Genomic DNA, 17449 nt, shown 5'->3' with positions numbered 1-17449 from the left:
CAGAGATGCGCGGCGCAAAAGGGAAGCGGGCTCCGTTTAGCACCCTGCTGAAATGAAAGCAGAAAGGCGAGCCAATTCAGAAGCAATCAAGGGACGTACAGGCCAGTGCCAACTCCGCAGATCCCCTCTGCAGAAGACGGCAGCGCTGGAAGAGCAGCTGAACAGCCCCGGCATTGCTGCCCGGAGTAAACTGGATGGGGGAAGGTCAAAAGGGCTCATTTTCGGAAAGGCAGCAAAATGCACTGAGTGGCAAATCAACCCTTTCCCCCTGACTGGAGGGGACTGGACGGGACTGAAATGTAAGACCTACTCTACGTGGGAAAGGGGGGGGGGAATAAACCTCTCCAAGTATCATATCAGGGTGGCTAAAAACCAAGGCAGGCGAGAGGAATCAAAGAGGAAACGTCAGACCCCCCCCCACCCGGGCCTGAGTGCTCAAGGCACTCAGGTGGATTGGGCCCCTTTTCAAGGCTGACCAACGTGTTCCCCACTTTTAAATCCTTTCCCGGGTGAACTTTTAATAAGACGTTGGCACTAGCGAACAGAGGGCTGGAAGCAGAGCATGGGGAGAAGCCGTTCCAGAATGTTAGCTGGCCTTATTCGCCCTTTCTGGATGTTAAGTTGCAAAGGAATACTTGGGGGGGGGGGGAAGGAGTGCTCCTTTCCTATCCTGCAAGCTAGTTTTTTTTTTTAAATCCTCTCCAACGCATTTTGAGAAAGGCAAGCCTCCCTCACCTTCCTTCTAAACCATGAAAACTGCTTCAAAGTCCCCCCCCCCAGGGCACATGTCCCTCTGTTTTCACAGTAAAGACTAAATCGAAATCAGCAGGTGGCAGGAAAAACGGAAGGATGAACAGGGAAGGGACGGCCTTTTTAAGACGCCGGAGGAGCTGTGCTAAGCCTATGAACAGTCACACAAAAATGACAATTTATGCAAAAAGAAAAGAGGATCCAAAATGAGGGTTTGGGGAGAGAGAAAGAGAGATAGAAATAAGGCATGACAACAGAAGGGAAGTAGGGGAGAGATAATAATTTCCTTCCTTTTTCTAAACAGGTAACTCTTCCCGCCCTTCTCCAGAAGGAAAAAGGAAATAAATAATGTTTCCGTATTAAAACACCTTATAAAAAGAGCCACGTCAGATGATTGCTCCTTGCCACCTTCGTATCTTTTCCCAACATCCGGAGATCCAGAAAATGTGCCCTCTACACTAGGAATTTAGAGAAGAGTTCAGCGAATGCATTCAAAACAAAAAAAAAAAGGGGGGGGGACAAAAACCTCACACACACACAATAAAAAAGATTATACGTCCACTTCCCCACCACCAGATTCCACAAGAGCCTCTTAACAGAAAATCTGGTTTTCTTGTCGCTTTCCTTTGGGCTCACCGGCTTTTTTGGATCCTCGTTCCTGTAGGGTGGATACGGTGCCAGACCACTCGACATTTTCTTCCCCCCATTTCGTTTCAAGCGCAGACGTTAAAAAAACAAAACAAAACACACCTGCCTGCGGATTTCTGGAAAATGAGACCAAGCAAGCTTTTTTTTTGTATGTAGATGAATGGCACCCCTTCCCACCGGCCAGCCTTGTCTGCCCCCTCGTCGCAGCAGGGAGAAAGGAGATCGCCTCTCCTTGATGGTCTGGCTGAGATCCGTCTCTCTTCCCTGCCCGCAGACATCACCTGTCCTGGAACAGGGGAGATGAGGGCGGGGGGGGGGGTGCTTGTCCACACCTGCGCGTGCCTTTGGCAAACACGCCCCGGTGATTTGGTGTGTGGTTTTTTTGGGTGGGTTTTTGCTGTGGCGGCTGCTTCGTGTCCATCCATCGCCCGTGATTCGACGCCTTTCATTCCAACGCTGCATGTCCCAAAGATGGGGAGACAAGAGCTTCAACCAACCCAGCGGCTTTTTCTCCCTCCTCAACCCATTTCCTTCCACTGCTTGTAGAAGTCCAGGACGTTTTTTATTTCAACGCTGGCACTGGCGGCGGCTTGGAGCGCCGACTGGGGAAAGAAGAGAGCAAGAATCTCAAGATTGAACAGGAGCTCCCATCATCCTCATCGCCCCTTATCACAGATCTTTCTAACCCCAGTATTTAGTCTTCTGAAAGTAACTCGGCAATTTATTCCCAGGTAGGTACGGGATCTTTTGGATTTCTTGAACTGCAGCCTCCAAAATTTATCAGGAACTGTCCCGGCCAGAATTCTGGGAGCTGAAAAGGACAAAATCTAAGTCCGCAGAGGGGTTTTTCATGACCCATGTGAGCTTTCGTAAGACTCAAGGAGGAGAAAACAGCTGGGAATGGCTCAGCTCCAAGGGCGCTATAAGGGACTATGGGCTGGCAGTTTTTTGAGATACACCTTTTGTAGAGTCTAATGCGCAGAGAGACTACCAGGCCCCTAATCCCCTGCCTGGTACCTGGACCTTTTTGTTGTTGTTTAGTCGTTTAGTCGTGTCCGACTCTTTGTGACCCCATGGACCAGAGCACGCCAGGCCCTCCTGTCTTCCATGTCCTCCTGGAGTCGGGTCAAATTCATGTTGGTCGCTTCAATGACATCTGGACCTTAGCCACTCACAACCATTTTCTGGAGTGTAAATGGTCGTCGCTGAGAAGTGCCACCAAGGCCTGCGTGCATGTGACCAAAAAGAACCCCTCTTCGGACTTGGATTTCTTGCTGGCAGTTCCAAGCATTCTGGCTGGGGTAATTCCTAGAGCATTCTGGGGGTTGCAGTGCAAGAAATGTGAATCCCAGGAAGCATGATCCACCCCTCTGTCTCCCACACCATTGCAATATCAGCAGAAATTGAGATTTCTTTCTTAACGAATAGCATGCTAGGCCTCCCAATTGAGTACAGTGGCGCATCGCTTAACGATCGCCTCGTTAAACGACGAAGCTGCTTTACCATGAAGTTCTGCGATCACAAAAGTGATCGCAAAAAGATGTTCCTATGGGGAAATTTCACTTAACGATGATCGGTCCCCTGCTTCGGGAACCGATTTTTCGCTAAACGATTCAGAAACAGCTGATTGGCAGTTCTAAAATGGCCGCCCGCTGTGCAAAATGGCTCCCCGCTGTGTTTTCAGGACGGATTCCCCGCTTTACAGGCAGCAAAAATGGCCGCCCCTATGGAGGATCTTCGCTGGACAGTGAGTTTTCAGCCCATTGGAATGCACTGAACCGGTTTCAATGCATTTCAATGGGCTTTTTTGTTTCGCCAGACAATGTTTTCATAAGACAGCAATTTTCGCGGAATGAATTAACATCGTCTTGAGAGGCACCACTGTATCAAGTTCTTCCCTCTATCACTTAACGTACATCTTTGGGCAACGAGGTATAGTTTGTGAGGTGCAACGCAACTTACAAACGCATTTAAAAACAGATGCAAGAATAATACAATAATTTGCAGTGTTAAAACAATATTAAATGAATTGTTAAATTGAAACAAATGCATAGCTAATAGCTTTAAACTTTTTAACGGCACAGAATAGTGACATTCCTCCACCAGGATAAAAGAAGGAAGGAGCTAAACACTTCACTCCAGCTAACTCATTTTTACCAAGCATGAACAACAGGTTAATTTAGTTACCTCCTGTTGAAGCATCACATGGTCCAAATTAGAGATGGACGCAAACCGGGAAAACATCCGTTTGGGATGGTTCATCGTTTGTTGCTGTTCACAAACGACAAGCCACAAACATTCTGCCAAAATGAATCGTTTCGATGGTTCATGCGATTCGGGACTTCTGGGAGCAGCAGAATGGCCACCACCCCCCCCCCCGTGTGTTTAGAGATGCCAAAATTGTGTCTGGCTAAAGAGCACTTTCCTGGAGGGGGACACCTGTTTTTGGGTGAGGCTATAACTTGGACCTTCCAAATCCATTCTTTGCCAAACTTGGGCCGACTTTGGTGCGGACTCTCCTCCCCACCCTTGCCAAGTTTGGCAAATCTTGCATTTGAGACGTACGAGTTACAGCCCAGACATAAACTGCTAATGCGGATAAAAGTTCGGTGTTTCATTTCATTCCGGGCAGGCATGGTCCACTCCCGCAAAGCACCCCAATACGCACCACGGAATGGCCCCAATCATGGAGTTTTTAATTTTTCTTTTACTTGGTGGTTTGCTTCGTGCCCCTCTCTCGTCCGAAGCAAAGAAAGACAGCTCGGATACGGTCAGAAACACCCCCAACCCATTCTGTTGCTTCAGATACTCACCTGCATCGGTGCAGAAAGTTTGCCGGGGTCATCCAGCTGAAAACCGGTGATAATAGTCACCATCCCCGACGTATCGTCTTCGGTACCTCCCTGAGAGGCTGTCAGCTGTTTGCAGCTGTCCAGGATCTTATAGAGGTTCCTATTGAGGTGATTCATTTATTAGAGCGCAGCAAAGACCACAGACAGCAAAACCGGGTGGTGTACAAATATAGTTAAGTAAAATAATTAAGGCAATAACTACTCCAAACATTGTGACCCAGACCAATGGGACAATCCTGCACTTGTTGTTCAGTTGTTCAGTTGTGTCCGACTCTTTGTGACCCCATGGACCAGAGCACGCCAGGTCCTCCTGTCTTCCATGGCCTCCCGGAGTTGGGTCAAATTCATCCAACCATCTCGTCCTCTCTCGTCCCCTTCTCCTCTTGCCTTCACACTTTCCCAACATCAGGGTCTTTTCCAGGGAATCTTCTCTTCTCATGGGATGGCCAAAGGATTGGAGCCTCAGCTTCAGGATCTGTCCTTCCAGGGAGCACTCAGGGTTGATTTCCTTCAGAACGGTTAGGTTTGTTCCCTGCACAGGACCAGCTAATTTTAAAATGACTTGGGTCTATGGTCTGTGCTGGTGCTGCGCCTCCACAGGAAGGTCATCCCACGACAAGGATGACCAAGGTCCACTCTCTTGCCCTAAGCCTGCCACGGATGTTATTGAGTCCTGCTGTCCTGAACACACTTAAAGAGAGGGACCCACTGGCCTTGCCCCTCTGGTGTTGTCTTGAGTCTCAGAATCAACCAGGACTCCGAAGCTCACCTTCCGCGAAACTGACAAAATAGGAATCTAACTGAAAATATTAAAAGAAAAATCCTGTGTGTGTGTTTAGTCGTTTAGTCGTGTCCGACTCTTCGTGACCCCATGGACCAGAGCACGCCAGGCCCTTCTGTCTTCTACTGCCTCCCGGAGTTGTGTCAGGTTCATGTTGGTTGCTTCACAGACACTGTCCAGCCATCTCCTCCTCGGTCGTCCCCTTCTCCTCTTGCCATCACACCTTCCTAACATCAAGGTTTTTTCCAAGGACTCTTTTCTTCTCATGAGATGGCCAAAGTACTGGAGCCTCAGCTTCAGGATCTGTCCTTCCAGTGAGCACTCAGGGTTGATTTCCTTTAGTATTGATAGGTTTGTTCTCCTTGCAGTCCAGGGGATTCTCAAGAGCCTCCTCCAGCACCACAATTCAAAGGCATCAATTCTTCTGCGGTCTGCTTTCTTTATGGTCCAGCTCTCACTTCCATACATCACGACAGGAAAAACCATAGCTTTGACTATTCGGACTTTTGTCGGCAAGGTGATGTCTCTGCTTTTCAAGATGCTGTCAAGATTTGTCATCGCTTTCCTCCCAAGAAGAAGGCGTCTTTTAATTTCAGGGCTGCTGTCTCCATCTGAAGTAATCATGGAGCCCAGGAAGATAAAATTTGACACTGCCTCCATATCTTCCCCTTCTATTTCCCAGGAGGTGATGGGACCAGTGGCCATGATCTTAGTTTTTTTGATGTTGAGTTTCAGACCGTTTTTTGCACTCTCCTCTTTCACTCTCATTACAAGGTTCTTTAATTCCTCCTCACTTTCTGCCATCAGAGTGGTATCATCTGCATATCGGAGGTTGTTGATATTTCTTCCGGCAATCTTAATTCCGGCTTGGGTTTCTTCCAGTCCAGCCTTCCGCATGATGTATTCTGCATATAAGTTAAATAAGCTGGGGGACAATATACAGCCTTGCCGTACTCCTTTCCCAATTTTGAACCACTCAGTTGTTCCATGACCAGTTCTAACTGTTGCTTCCTGTCCCACATATAGGTTTCTCAGGAGACAGATAAAGTGGTCAGGCACTCCCATTTCTTTAAGAACTTGCCATAGTTTGCTGTGGTCCACACAGTCAAAGGCTTTTGCATAGTCAATGAAGCAGAAGTAGGTATTTTTCTGGAACTCTCTGGCTTTCTCCATAATCCAGCGCAAGTTAGCAATTTGGTCTCGAGTTCCTCTGCCTCTTCGGAATCCAGCTTGTACTTCTGGGAGTTCTCGGTCCACATACTGCTGAAGCCTACCTTGCAGGATTTTGAGCATAACCTTGCTAGCGTGCGAAATGAGTGCAATTGTACGGTAGTTGGAGCATTCTTTGGCACTGCCTTTCTTTGGGATTGGGATGTAGACTGATCTTTTCCAATCCTCTGGCCACTGTTGAGTTTTCCAAACTTGCTGGCATATTGAATGTAGCACCTTAACAGCATCATCTTTCAAGATTTTAAATAGTTCAACTGGAATGCCATCACCTCCACTGGCCTTGTTGTTAGCCAGGCTTTCTAAGGCCCACTTGACTTCGCTCTCCAGGATGTCTGGCTCAAGGTCAGCAACTACATTGTCTGGGTTGTCCGGGATATCCAAATCTTTCTGATACAATTCCTCTGTGTATTCTTGCCACCTCTTCTTGACATCTTCTGCTTCTGTTAGGTCCCTCCCATTTTTGTCTTTTATCATGTTCATCTTTGCGCAAAATGTTCCTCTAATATCTCCAATTTTCCTGAACAGATCTCTGGTCTTTCCTTTTCTGTTATCTTCCTCTATTTCTTTGCATTGTTCATTTAAGAAGGCCCTCTTGTCTCTCCTTGCTATTCTCTGGAAGTCTGCATTCAATTTTCTGTAACTTTCCCTATCTCCCTTGCATTTTGCTTCCCTTCTCCTCTCTGCTATTTCTAAGGCCTCGTTGGACAGCCACTTTGCTTTCTTGCATTTCCTTTTCTTTGGGATGGTTTTTGTTGCTGCCTCCTGGACAATGTTACGAGCCTCTATCCAAAGTTCTTCAGGCACTCTGTCCACCAAATCTAGTTCCTTAAATCCTAGAAATACATATTTTTGCGATGTAGTTATCTGAAATCTCCGCTAGAGGGAGCCAGAAACCATGCTATGTATGGAGTTCACTCTTATCCACGGGTTTTCAACAACGGGGGGTGGGTGGGTTGGAACCGATCCTCCGTGGAAATAAAGGGTTCTACTGTAGTATTGTGGTGCTGGAGGAGACTCTTGAGAGTCCCCTGGACTGCAAGGAGATCAAACACCTCCGTTCTGAAGGAAATAAACCCTGAGTGCTCACTGGAAGGACAGATCCTGAAGCTGAGGCTCCAACACTTTGGCCATCCCATGAGAAGAGAAGAGACCCTGGAAAAGACCCTGATGTTGGGAAAGTGTGAAGGCAAGAGGAAAAGGGGACGACAGAGGACGAGATGGATGGACAGGGTCATCAAAGCGACCAACGTGAATTTGACCCGACTCCGGGAGGCAGTGGGAAGACAGGAGGGCCTGGCGTGCTCTGGTCCATGGGGTCACCAAGAGTCGGACTAAACTAAACAAAAACAACAACTGTAGTTCTTATGTCTGCCACATTCTGCCATGGCTGGGGTTTCCGGATCGTTTTCATAAGTAGCTCAATGGATAATGCGTAACACCTCACTTAAACAACCGGAACTAAGGGAAGCTGTGAAATTGCATCCTGAAAGGCTTTCAAAATGAGACCAGAGGCTTTTCTCAGGAAAGCGTGAAATATAACAGAGAGAGTTGTCTCTCTACAATTGGATAAACACACTGCAGAAAGCCCACAACGTTTACAGCATTCCACTGAAATCAGCATGCGGACATTCAGTTTTTTCCTCTCCTTTTTTCCCCCTTTTCTCTAGTGGCAGGTCCTTTTCTAAAGTCTCTCCTTCTTTCTGCGAAAGGTGGGCTTGAATGAGCGCTGGCAGTGCACTATGAAATCGAAGACGCAGCGCATACGGAAACACAAAAAGTCAAGGAGAAAGGAGGGTACAGTGGTGCCTCGCTTAACGATTTTAATTGGTTCCAAAAAAAAATCGCTATGTGAAAACATTGTTAAGCGAAACACCATTTTCCATAGAGATGCATTGAAAACCGGATAATCTGTTCCAATTGGAATGGATTACCATCTTTAAGCGAAAATCCCCATAGGAAAAAACGTTAAGCGAAACCCATTGAAATGCATTGAAGCCTATTTCAGTGGGGGTGAAAAATTCACAAAAAGATCAAAAAGACTCAGAACAAAGCCAAATTAAGTTAACGAAGGTTTTATTAGGTGCACTAACGATTCCAAGCATTTTAAACATTTTTAAACATTTTAGAATATTTTAAAAATAGCAAAAACGGGGCTGTAAAAAAACGTTAAGCGAAACAAGGGGATCTAAAACTGTCATCATTAAGTGAAGCATGGTCCCGAAATCGTTAAGCGAAATTCGCCCATAGGGAAAATCGTTAAGTGAAGCGCAAGATCGCTCCGAAAAAGCCATCGTTAAGTGAATTTTTCGTTGTACAAAGCAATCGTTAAGCGAGGCACCACTGTATTCTGAATCCTGCCCTCTGTGATGGTGGGGAAAAAGCAGAGGTTGGTATTTTAAGAGTTTATTTCCCCACAATGACCGGAAGATTCAAGGAGTCTAGCTCCCCCCAAAAAAATAACATTACAAACTTTGGCGAAAAGTTATGTAAATGAAATAAATACAAAACGTTGCTAAAGGCTCGTACAGAAATGAGCCGCGTTACTCACCAAGCATCTAAATCTTGCCTCTTCAGCTTATGTCTCTCAAAACTTTTCCCGGCTTCTTTCTGGCAACGGATGTATCTGGAGATGGAAGATCAGATTCACTGAGGCCAGGGAAGGTAACTGAATAAAATCCAAAGGCCTGCAGCTGCCAAGGATTTTGAAAGCTGTTTTTGCATCCCTCATCTCAGAGGGAGCTGCTGGAGGAGTACTTTTCTTTCACAGAGAGATGCTCAAGCAGGGAAGAGCAAAGTACGCCCTCACGCATAACCCGGGTGCTTTTTGACCTCCGTAGGGTATCTCCCTCGCCACTATTTACTGGAGCTTTTTAAAAGTGAGGTATTTTGGGGGGTGAACCAGGGCCCCAGACGACTCGTCTTGTTTGTGGCACAACAGTTTCAGAAAACTGAAGCATCCCACGAAATTTCAGATGCACCATCAAGCCACAAATCTGCGTTTCTGGTTCAAAAACCAGTACCTATGTGCACACCTGTCTTACAAAGTGGGAAGTAAATGCAACACTTTGCACGTCTCTGTGTGTGTGTGTCTCTCTCTCTCTCTCTCTCTCAGTACAATATAATCTAAAACAAAACATCTAAAGGAAAACTTTTCGCCTGCACTATTTTGCTCTGACATGACATGTAAGATGCACCCTTTCATTCCAGAAGACTTCTAAGCGGGGATAAGAAACACCAAACTTACCTGTTTCCCTTTTTAAATTCTGCCTCTAAATATCGGATACTGTCCCGAGCGCCTGCGTTCTCTTTCTTCAGGAAATCTAAGCCATCAATTACTAATGGAGGGGGAGAAAAAGCCAGGAGTTACACATCTGCGGTTTCCTCTAGCGGTCCCGATCCCTGGTGATTCCAATCCTTTCCTCCCCAAACATCCCCACCAGGAGGTAAAAACCAGGACTGCTGATGGAAGAAGAAAAGAGCGCTCTACAGTACGAATTCGACAAGGCACTGTGGCTGCACACCGGCCCATTTGGCGTTTGGTCCAGCCGGCCCTGGGAACGCAAGCCAACAGGTCTGCCTACCTGTCCGGGGAATGATAACAATGAATCTGCCACTGGCTGCCAGCTGCCGGATGGTTGAGAGATGCTGGCAAAGGGCCTGGGTATCTGGAACCAGGTAAGGGGACATCACGCACTGTGCTTTGGGCTGCTGCAGGCTCCCTTCCAGCTGCGACACCTCCAGCTTTAAAAAAAAAGAAAGAACAGAGGAGGAGGACACGAGGTCTTTAAGGAAGATGCGCCGAGCAATTGTCTCGACGGCCTGCATCTCCCTCTTACGAAGCAGCTGCTCGCAAAGACAATTTGTTTCGTTCAAACATACAAGCCACCTTCCACTGAGTCAGGACAACCAAGCCATCTAGCGGTATATTATCTGCCCACTCCGATCCTACACCAGATGGGAACCTGCGCCTCTCTTAATGAGGATTTTTTAGGAGTACTCCTAAACCATCGCCTATGTTGGCTGAAGGTGACGGGAATTCGAGTTTGGCTACTATTTGGAGACAGACACGAGGTTCCCAAACTACGACAAGCTTAATGCAAAATAAGCACAACAATAATGATAATAATAAGTAAAAGTCCAGGTTTGATCACCAGCCATTTCCAGGCAGTGAAAGAGGGGGGGAAATCCCTGCCTGAAACTCCTGAAGGCTATCACTTTAAACACAGAGTCTTGGACTTGATGAATCCACGGTCTGATTCTGTATTCGGACAGCTTCACAACACTGGCTTCAGCAACCTAGAATCTCTGGCAAGCTTTACGCCAGCATCTGCTATTATGGGACAAGATACGCCATGCAGACGGTGCCTTGCAAGTTACGTCAGCCATCTCCCCCTGGCTACGTGGAGGTCTCCATGTTTCCCCCATCTGTCCCCCCCACCTTGCCCCCCCCACCCGTGCTATCATTCATACCTGCAGCCGAAGCTGGGCCATATCTCTCATAAGCCTGTTCCGGCGAGCTTCTTCCGCAGCCTAGGAAGGAGAAATTGCAGGGCAAATTAGGATTGTTATTTCGAAAGTGGAGCAAGCTTATCGTATTTTTCCGTGTATAAGACACCCTCCCATTTTCTAACCCAAAATTAAGAAATCTAAGTGGGGCTTAGCAAGTGTAGGGGGAAAGGGATCAAAGCACTGCAAGATCACTTTGATCCCTTCCCCCCCCTCCGTGCTAAGCCCCACAGGGCTTAGCAAAAGGAGGGGGAAAGGGATCAAAGCAATCCTGTGACTGAATGATTGTTTTCATCCCTTTCCCCCTTATACAACCATGGGATTGCTTTGATCCTTTCTCCCTACACTTGCTAAGCCCCATAGGACTTAGAAGCAGAGGGGAAAGCAAGGATCAAAGCCATCCTGCAGCGATTTGATCCCTGTTTCCTTTTGCTAAGGCATAGCAAGTGGAGGGGAAAGCAGAGATCAAAGCCCTGCAGGATCAATTTGATCCCTGCTTTCCCCTCCACTTGTTTTTTCTCTCTTCAGCTTACTTCTGCGTATAAGACGAGCTGTTGGATGTACCAGTGTCTGTTTCACTGTTGCATGGTACGGACCGGGATCGGCTGAAAAGGGATCAGAAGCCACAGAAAGGAGAGCAAGGGACCCCATGTCTGGCTGAAAACATGTACCAGCCCTGCATCCCTCCCACACACACACCTACACACCCTCTGCCCCAAAGCTCACCATGCGGAACTGCGCCTGGGCCTGCTGAAGCAAGCCGTCTTGTTCCGACTGGGCAATGCTGATGAAGATGCCAACCTCCGGATTGAACTGCAAGATGCTGCCTTGCAAGCGGGTAATGAAGTGACCAAAACTCCGGATGCAACAGATGCGAACCACGGACTGCAGAGAGAGAGAAAAGGATGGGAGGTCACATTCAGGCAAGGGGGGGACGGGGGGGGGAGAGAGAGAAGCATCGGGACAGACCCGAGCAAAGGGTGCCATGTGCTGTGGAGAAGGTGGTCTTGAGCCAAAACAGAAGCCGGGCGAAGGGTGGGCAGAGAAACCCGGACCTCTCATTATAATCTGCAATTTGCCACTGGCTGGCTCGGGGGGGGGGGCAGGGGACAGTAAAGTAAGAGGAATTTATTCAAGGATGCTCAGGATTCGCACTCGCACCTGCTCTTTCCTCCCCCTAAAGAGCAGCGAAATAATAAAGAACATCCACTTTACCTCTTCTTTGGTATCTTGTGTGTGAAGCACTGTGAACGTTTGAGAGAAACATTCAATTTTTTTAAAAAAACCACCCCCAAGCATTGTAAACACAAACCGTATCACATTCTGGCAGAGTGACCCTTTTTTTTTCCACATCGGGGCAGGCAAACTCTTGTGGACCAACCTTCTGGGCCCCAAGATTTCCAGGGAAAACATTTAGACTCCGAAGGGACCAGACATTTTAACAACTTTCCTGGTTTAATCCCCATCTCTTTTTTTTGCTAGAACAATGAGAATGGCTTTAGAACTGCCGAGTCCGGAGAAGCAGAGGAACAGAAATTTTCTCTCTCTCTCTCTCTCTCGGATCAAACGTGGTATTTGAACACAGGGGCCCTTAAAATGTTCTGGCGGGGTGGACCCATGCCCGTCCTGCTCTAAGTAGTGGAACAATAGTTTCCCACGCTCATGTACTGCTTTGTTGTTGTTTAGTTGTTAAGTCATGCCCGACTCTTTGTGACTCCACGGACTAGAGCACGCCAGGCCCTCCTGTCTTCCACTGCCTCCCGGAGTTGGGTTGAATTCATGCTGGTCGTTTCTATGACACTGTCCAACCCTCTCGTCCTCTGTCGTCCCCTTCTCTTCCTCTTGCCTTCACACTTTCCCAACATCAGGGTCTTTTCCAGGTACTGCTTACCTCCCCATAAAGCAGTGGCTTTCCCGACTATCTCAAAAGACAGACACACAATTTTGATGACCCCCCCCCCTCTCACCTCCTCCACTTCCGTGAGGACCGGCCTGTCCTGCTCGAAGTTGAACTTCTTGTGAGCGTTCTTCAGCGGAGGGAGATTACGGAGGGCCACATCTTCCGGCAGAAGCAAGCCGCCGTTCAGCTCCGGACGTTCGCACCCGGGCAGGAGGCTTTTCACCTCCTGGCACAGCGACAGCCCTGCAATGGCCACGATGGGGACACGGGAGCACCTTAATGGACGTGGGCCACCGAGAAGCGCCCACGGTCATAATCTCTGCTTGTGCTTCTGGGGCCATGAACACCCCCCCCCTTCTTCGTCACCCACTCTGTTTCTCTCTGGCATGTCAAAGAGAAGCCCCTTCACGCTCCTGCAAGATCCAATCCCCCCCCCCCCGGCTGTTTGTTCCAGACCACCAGCTCCTGCAGAAGGTCCCACGTGAATGCCCACACAGGGCTGGCAGGCCTCTCCCAAAAATCACCTGCTCATCCAAGCTAGAGGAATAGTTTGGCTCGAGATAAAGCAGTTTCTCATGTTCTTCTTCTATCTTTTGCAACCCAATCTTTTCCATGAGCTATACAAGGGCCCTTTCGAGAAACCTCCCTCCTTAAGTTCAAACGACCCAACAGTTTAAGCAGGGGTGAGCGAGCCATCCACACCACTCTCCAAAAAATGTATTAAGAATTTGTGTTTGAAAGCTTTGTGTTAGCTTAATGGAACAGGGGCTAGGGTGCAGGAGGATGTGCGGGCATCTTTAAGACACTTGTGTGTAGTGATCCCTGGACACGTGCAAAAGGTCAATGAACTCTACCCAGCCACAAGGACCGGGGATCACTACACACAAAAGACCAGCTAATGACACCCATCAACCACAGTGACAGATAATCTCTCCTCCTTATCACAACAATGAGCCTCGTGGCGCAGTGGTTAAAACGCTGTACTGCAGCTAAAACTGTGCTCACGACCTGGGGTTCAAATCCCAGGTAGCCTGCTCAAGGTTGACTCAGCCTTCCATCCTTCCGAGGTCGGTAAAATGAGTACCCAGCTTGCTGGGGGGGCAATGTGTAGCCTGTATAATTAAAAATTGTAAACCGCCCGGAGAGTGCTTGTAGTGCTATGGGGCGGTATATAAGTCCAATAAATAAATAAATAAATAAACAATACACCCACAATAAGACACACTAAACACCCATCTACAAAAAGATACAAAAGCCCATCTCACAGCCATAAATACTCCACTCCCAAGCCAACTACACCAGAGCACAGAGTGCTGTCCTCGGAAGAGGCCGGCCACAGAGACGGGCGAAACGTTAGGAAGAACAACCTTCAGAACACAACCAAAGAGCCCGAAAAACCCACAACCACCACCAACAGGTATGCTTCAGCTGCAAAGGTGGCTGGAGAGGAGGAAGCAACAAGAAGCAGGATTTTATCATCGCATTACCAGAGTCCTGCAGGTCTCCCGCGGAAGGAAGAAGGTTGAGAAGGACAGACAGCCTGTTCCACAAACTTTGAGAACTCTGCAGGGAGAAAACACCAAAAAACAAATGAAAGCGGAGTATAAACAGGAACTGGACTGGGAGAGCATCAAACAGAGGTTGAAATTGCCGGCTGGCCATGAAGTTCCCTAGAAAGCTTTGGACCAGTCATCAATACTTAACTTTGCTACGTAGCGCTATAAAGACAAAACAGAATAACCTCAGACTTGAAGGAGCTGATTTCTAACAGAGCACTGACACCAAAAGGAACAGGTGACACACACAAAAAAACCTTGTGTATCTATGCAACCCACAATAGACCTGACGGCACAGGTGAGGAATGATGGGAGCTGTAGTCCAACTGCCTCTAGTTTCCCAATCCTTACAGATTAACGATTATTTAACGATTTTTCCTATGGCGATTTTCATTTAAGGACAGCAATCCGTTCCCATTGGAGCGGATTATCCGGTTTTCAATGCATCTCTGTGGGAAAACGCGTTTCGCTTAGCGATGTTTTCCCATAGCGATGTATTTTTTGGCACCAATTAAAATCGCTAAGCGAGGCACCACTGTATATTTATTTGGACGGCAGATATGCCAAATATATGGACTTTTCCGATAGTCCATATATCTCGCATATCTACAGTTCAAACAGACATACCTTTCCCCACCTAATCGCTGCTTCCTCTTCCATCCTGGAAAGCCTCAGATGACGTGCAAATAACTTTAAAAAAGCAAAATGAAACAAGCCGCTTCCTTTTAGCAGCGTTTGCAGACCAAAATAGGCAAAAGGCGACAGTTTCAGTGCATGAGTTTAAGGCTCACTCAAATGTTGGCTCGCAGTTCTCCATGAAACAGATCAAGAAACCCTATAGCACAATTTCTCAACACACAGACACACAGAGTCTCACCTGCGCGCACATAAGGATGAGGTCAGTGTTTGTTCTCAGCCAATCCAGGAACACCTTGACGGTAGGAAGCAACCCTTCAATGGTCAGGACCCCCAGTTTCTCCTGGAGAGTACGCTCATTCCTGCAAGATTTGCCACTGGAAACGCTTTCTTCTGACTCGGAAGCATCATCTTGGACAAAACCAGAACAGACGAACAACAATAAAAATAAAATTAAAAAAAGCTTGTTTAAGAGCAAGAAATGAATCCGGCAAAGAACCTCCTTCAAGGCTGGAAGAGAACTGACCGGTCTTCTCAAAGAAAAAAAAAAAGGACATATGTTCTGCTATTTTCCTTCGAATTCTACCTGGGGCTGCCCTTGAAGACCTTTCAGAACCTACAGTGTGATGAAAGTCAAGCTAAGGTGGCTTCCTTCTTTTGTAGGAGTTCAGGGTTGACCTTCGGATGGGCCACCAGCTTCTCCTACTCAGTGGCTCTCAGATTTTACGTATTACACCTCACGAATCACTCTGTCAAGAAACCCAGTTCCCATCATGGCACAAACAAAACTTTCTTTTTTTTTTCTGAGAATAAAATGTCGTATAGTTACAGGCAACACATAACAACAGCAAATTTCACATGAAGTGAGCTTCGGCGACGTAAAAATTTTTGCTGGGCCTTAAACACAAGCGAAAGCAACTTCTTTGCTAGCTCAATCCTATGGAGCATCATGTCTGTTGGTACGGTAACTAGAGATGGAAGAAAATTGGGATTCCACATACTTCCAGACACCTTGCCAATGCGTCAATGCAATGTACCTGGGGGAAAAAAAGGTCTAAATGGAAAGGTTTTGGAGCTTAGCTGGGCCTAGCTCCAGTCAAGCTTTCTGCAGAGAAAGAACACTTCCAGGAGGAAAGAGATGGAGCTTGGCTTAAGATAAACCCCCGAACCTGCCAATTTAGGGCCATCCTCCCAAGGGAATCTGTAATCCAGAAAAACAAAAACCCATCTCAGGGACTGAAGGATTATGGATCTGCACTATTAAGACTGGTGTGCCTGTTCTTTGAGACACATGATTTGACCACAGTGACACACGCCTTAGTTACCGTATTTTTCACTCCATAAGACGCATCTTTCCATAAGACGCACCAATTTTTAGGAGAAGAAAACAGGAAAATATAATCTGTTTTCTTCGCTCCATAAGACGCAGACTTTCCACCCCCGTTTTGTGGGGGAAAAGTGCGTCTTATGGTGCGAAAAATACGGTACATCCCGCCTGGATTACTGCCGCATGCTCTACCTGGGGCTGCCCTTGAAGTCTGTTCAGAACCTACAGCTGGTTCACAAGGCAGCGGCCAGAGTACCGACGGATTGGGGCCAGTTATGGGAAGCATAGAACACCCCTGGTTCCACATCTGCACTGGCTTCCAGTCCGTTTCTGGGCATACTGGTCATTACCAGCGAAGCCCTCTATGGCTTGGGTCCAGGGTACCCGAAGGGCCGTTATCTTCCTATACGACAATCTCAGAGGAGGCTCTCCCTCGGGATGTTAGGCTGGCCCCTTCCTTCCCCCCACCATCCTTTTGCAAACAGTGGAAGACCCACCCTCGAAGCAGGTTTTTAACCATCATAACAGAGTCTCTGAATGCAGGCTTTTAGGTGAGTTTTTACAGCTTAAACTATTTTGAATCATTCAATGTATTTTAATTATGATTACAGTAGAACTGTATTTTAGTATATAATTTATTGTATTTATTTATTTATTTATTTATTTATTTGATTTATATCCCGCTCATCTGGTAAATCTATACCACTCTGAGCGGCTATGTTTTTAATTCCATTTTTTTAACACTGTGAGCCACCCTGGTTCCCCTTATCAGGAGAAAGGCAGCGTATGAAACGAACAAACAAATTCCTAGTAAATGCTCTGAAAGCGCTGCTAACCAGCAGCATTACTTCTGTTCTCTGGCCCACCGGTATACTGTTACGGGTCATCATGCTGGGACAGATTTACAGCAATTCTAATAGGGTTTTCAAAGCAAGTGAGATATTTAAGCACTTTCTCCACTCTCAGTGAGTGTCCACAGTGGAGTAGGGATTCTGGGTCCGGTCTCTGGGTGCCTGTGTGAATTTCACTGTATGGGTATACTTACAATGACAATAAATTGATTTGATTTGATTCAAACCCAGATCTCTTGAGCCTGAGTCCGTCACATTATTCACTGCACCACACTGAGTATCCCGCTCATGTACGAATGAATGAAAAAGCACCGTCCTAGACAAATTACCTTTCTCAGGCTGGTACTAAGGAATCAGATTATTTTAGAACTTGACAATGCTTAAGTGTCACTTCCAGGCCAGCATCAGCAGC

General features: G+C 47.1%; 1 protein-coding gene across 1 annotated transcript in view; it reads right to left on the bottom strand.

Annotated features, from left to right (window-relative positions):
- Positions 1-555: 555 nt before the first annotated feature.
- Positions 556-17449, bottom strand: part of SMG5 (SMG5 nonsense mediated mRNA decay factor) — a 39960-nt gene continuing 23066 nt past the window's right edge. Inside the window, exons 13-22 of the mRNA XM_072984082.2 lie at positions 15101-15270; positions 14155-14230; positions 12735-12910; positions 11494-11652; positions 10732-10791; positions 9843-10002; positions 9506-9596; positions 8810-8884; positions 4212-4350; positions 556-2000 (exon numbers count right to left, since the gene is read on the bottom strand). Of these exons, the coding sequence (XP_072840183.2) occupies positions 1917-2000; positions 4212-4350; positions 8810-8884; positions 9506-9596; positions 9843-10002; positions 10732-10791; positions 11494-11652; positions 12735-12910; positions 14155-14230; positions 15101-15270 (1190 nt within the window). The 3' untranslated portion in view covers positions 556-1916. The remainder of the gene's footprint in view (positions 2001-4211; positions 4351-8809; positions 8885-9505; positions 9597-9842; positions 10003-10731; positions 10792-11493; positions 11653-12734; positions 12911-14154; positions 14231-15100; positions 15271-17449) is intronic.

The sequence above is a fragment of the Pogona vitticeps genome, chromosome 15 (assembly GCF_051106095.1).
Source record: "Pogona vitticeps strain Pit_001003342236 chromosome 15, PviZW2.1, whole genome shotgun sequence".
NCBI classification, from domain to species: domain Eukaryota; kingdom Metazoa; phylum Chordata; class Lepidosauria; order Squamata; family Agamidae; genus Pogona; species Pogona vitticeps.
Note: the sequence above shows the minus strand (reverse complement) of the source record. Positions and strands in the feature narration are given on the sequence as shown.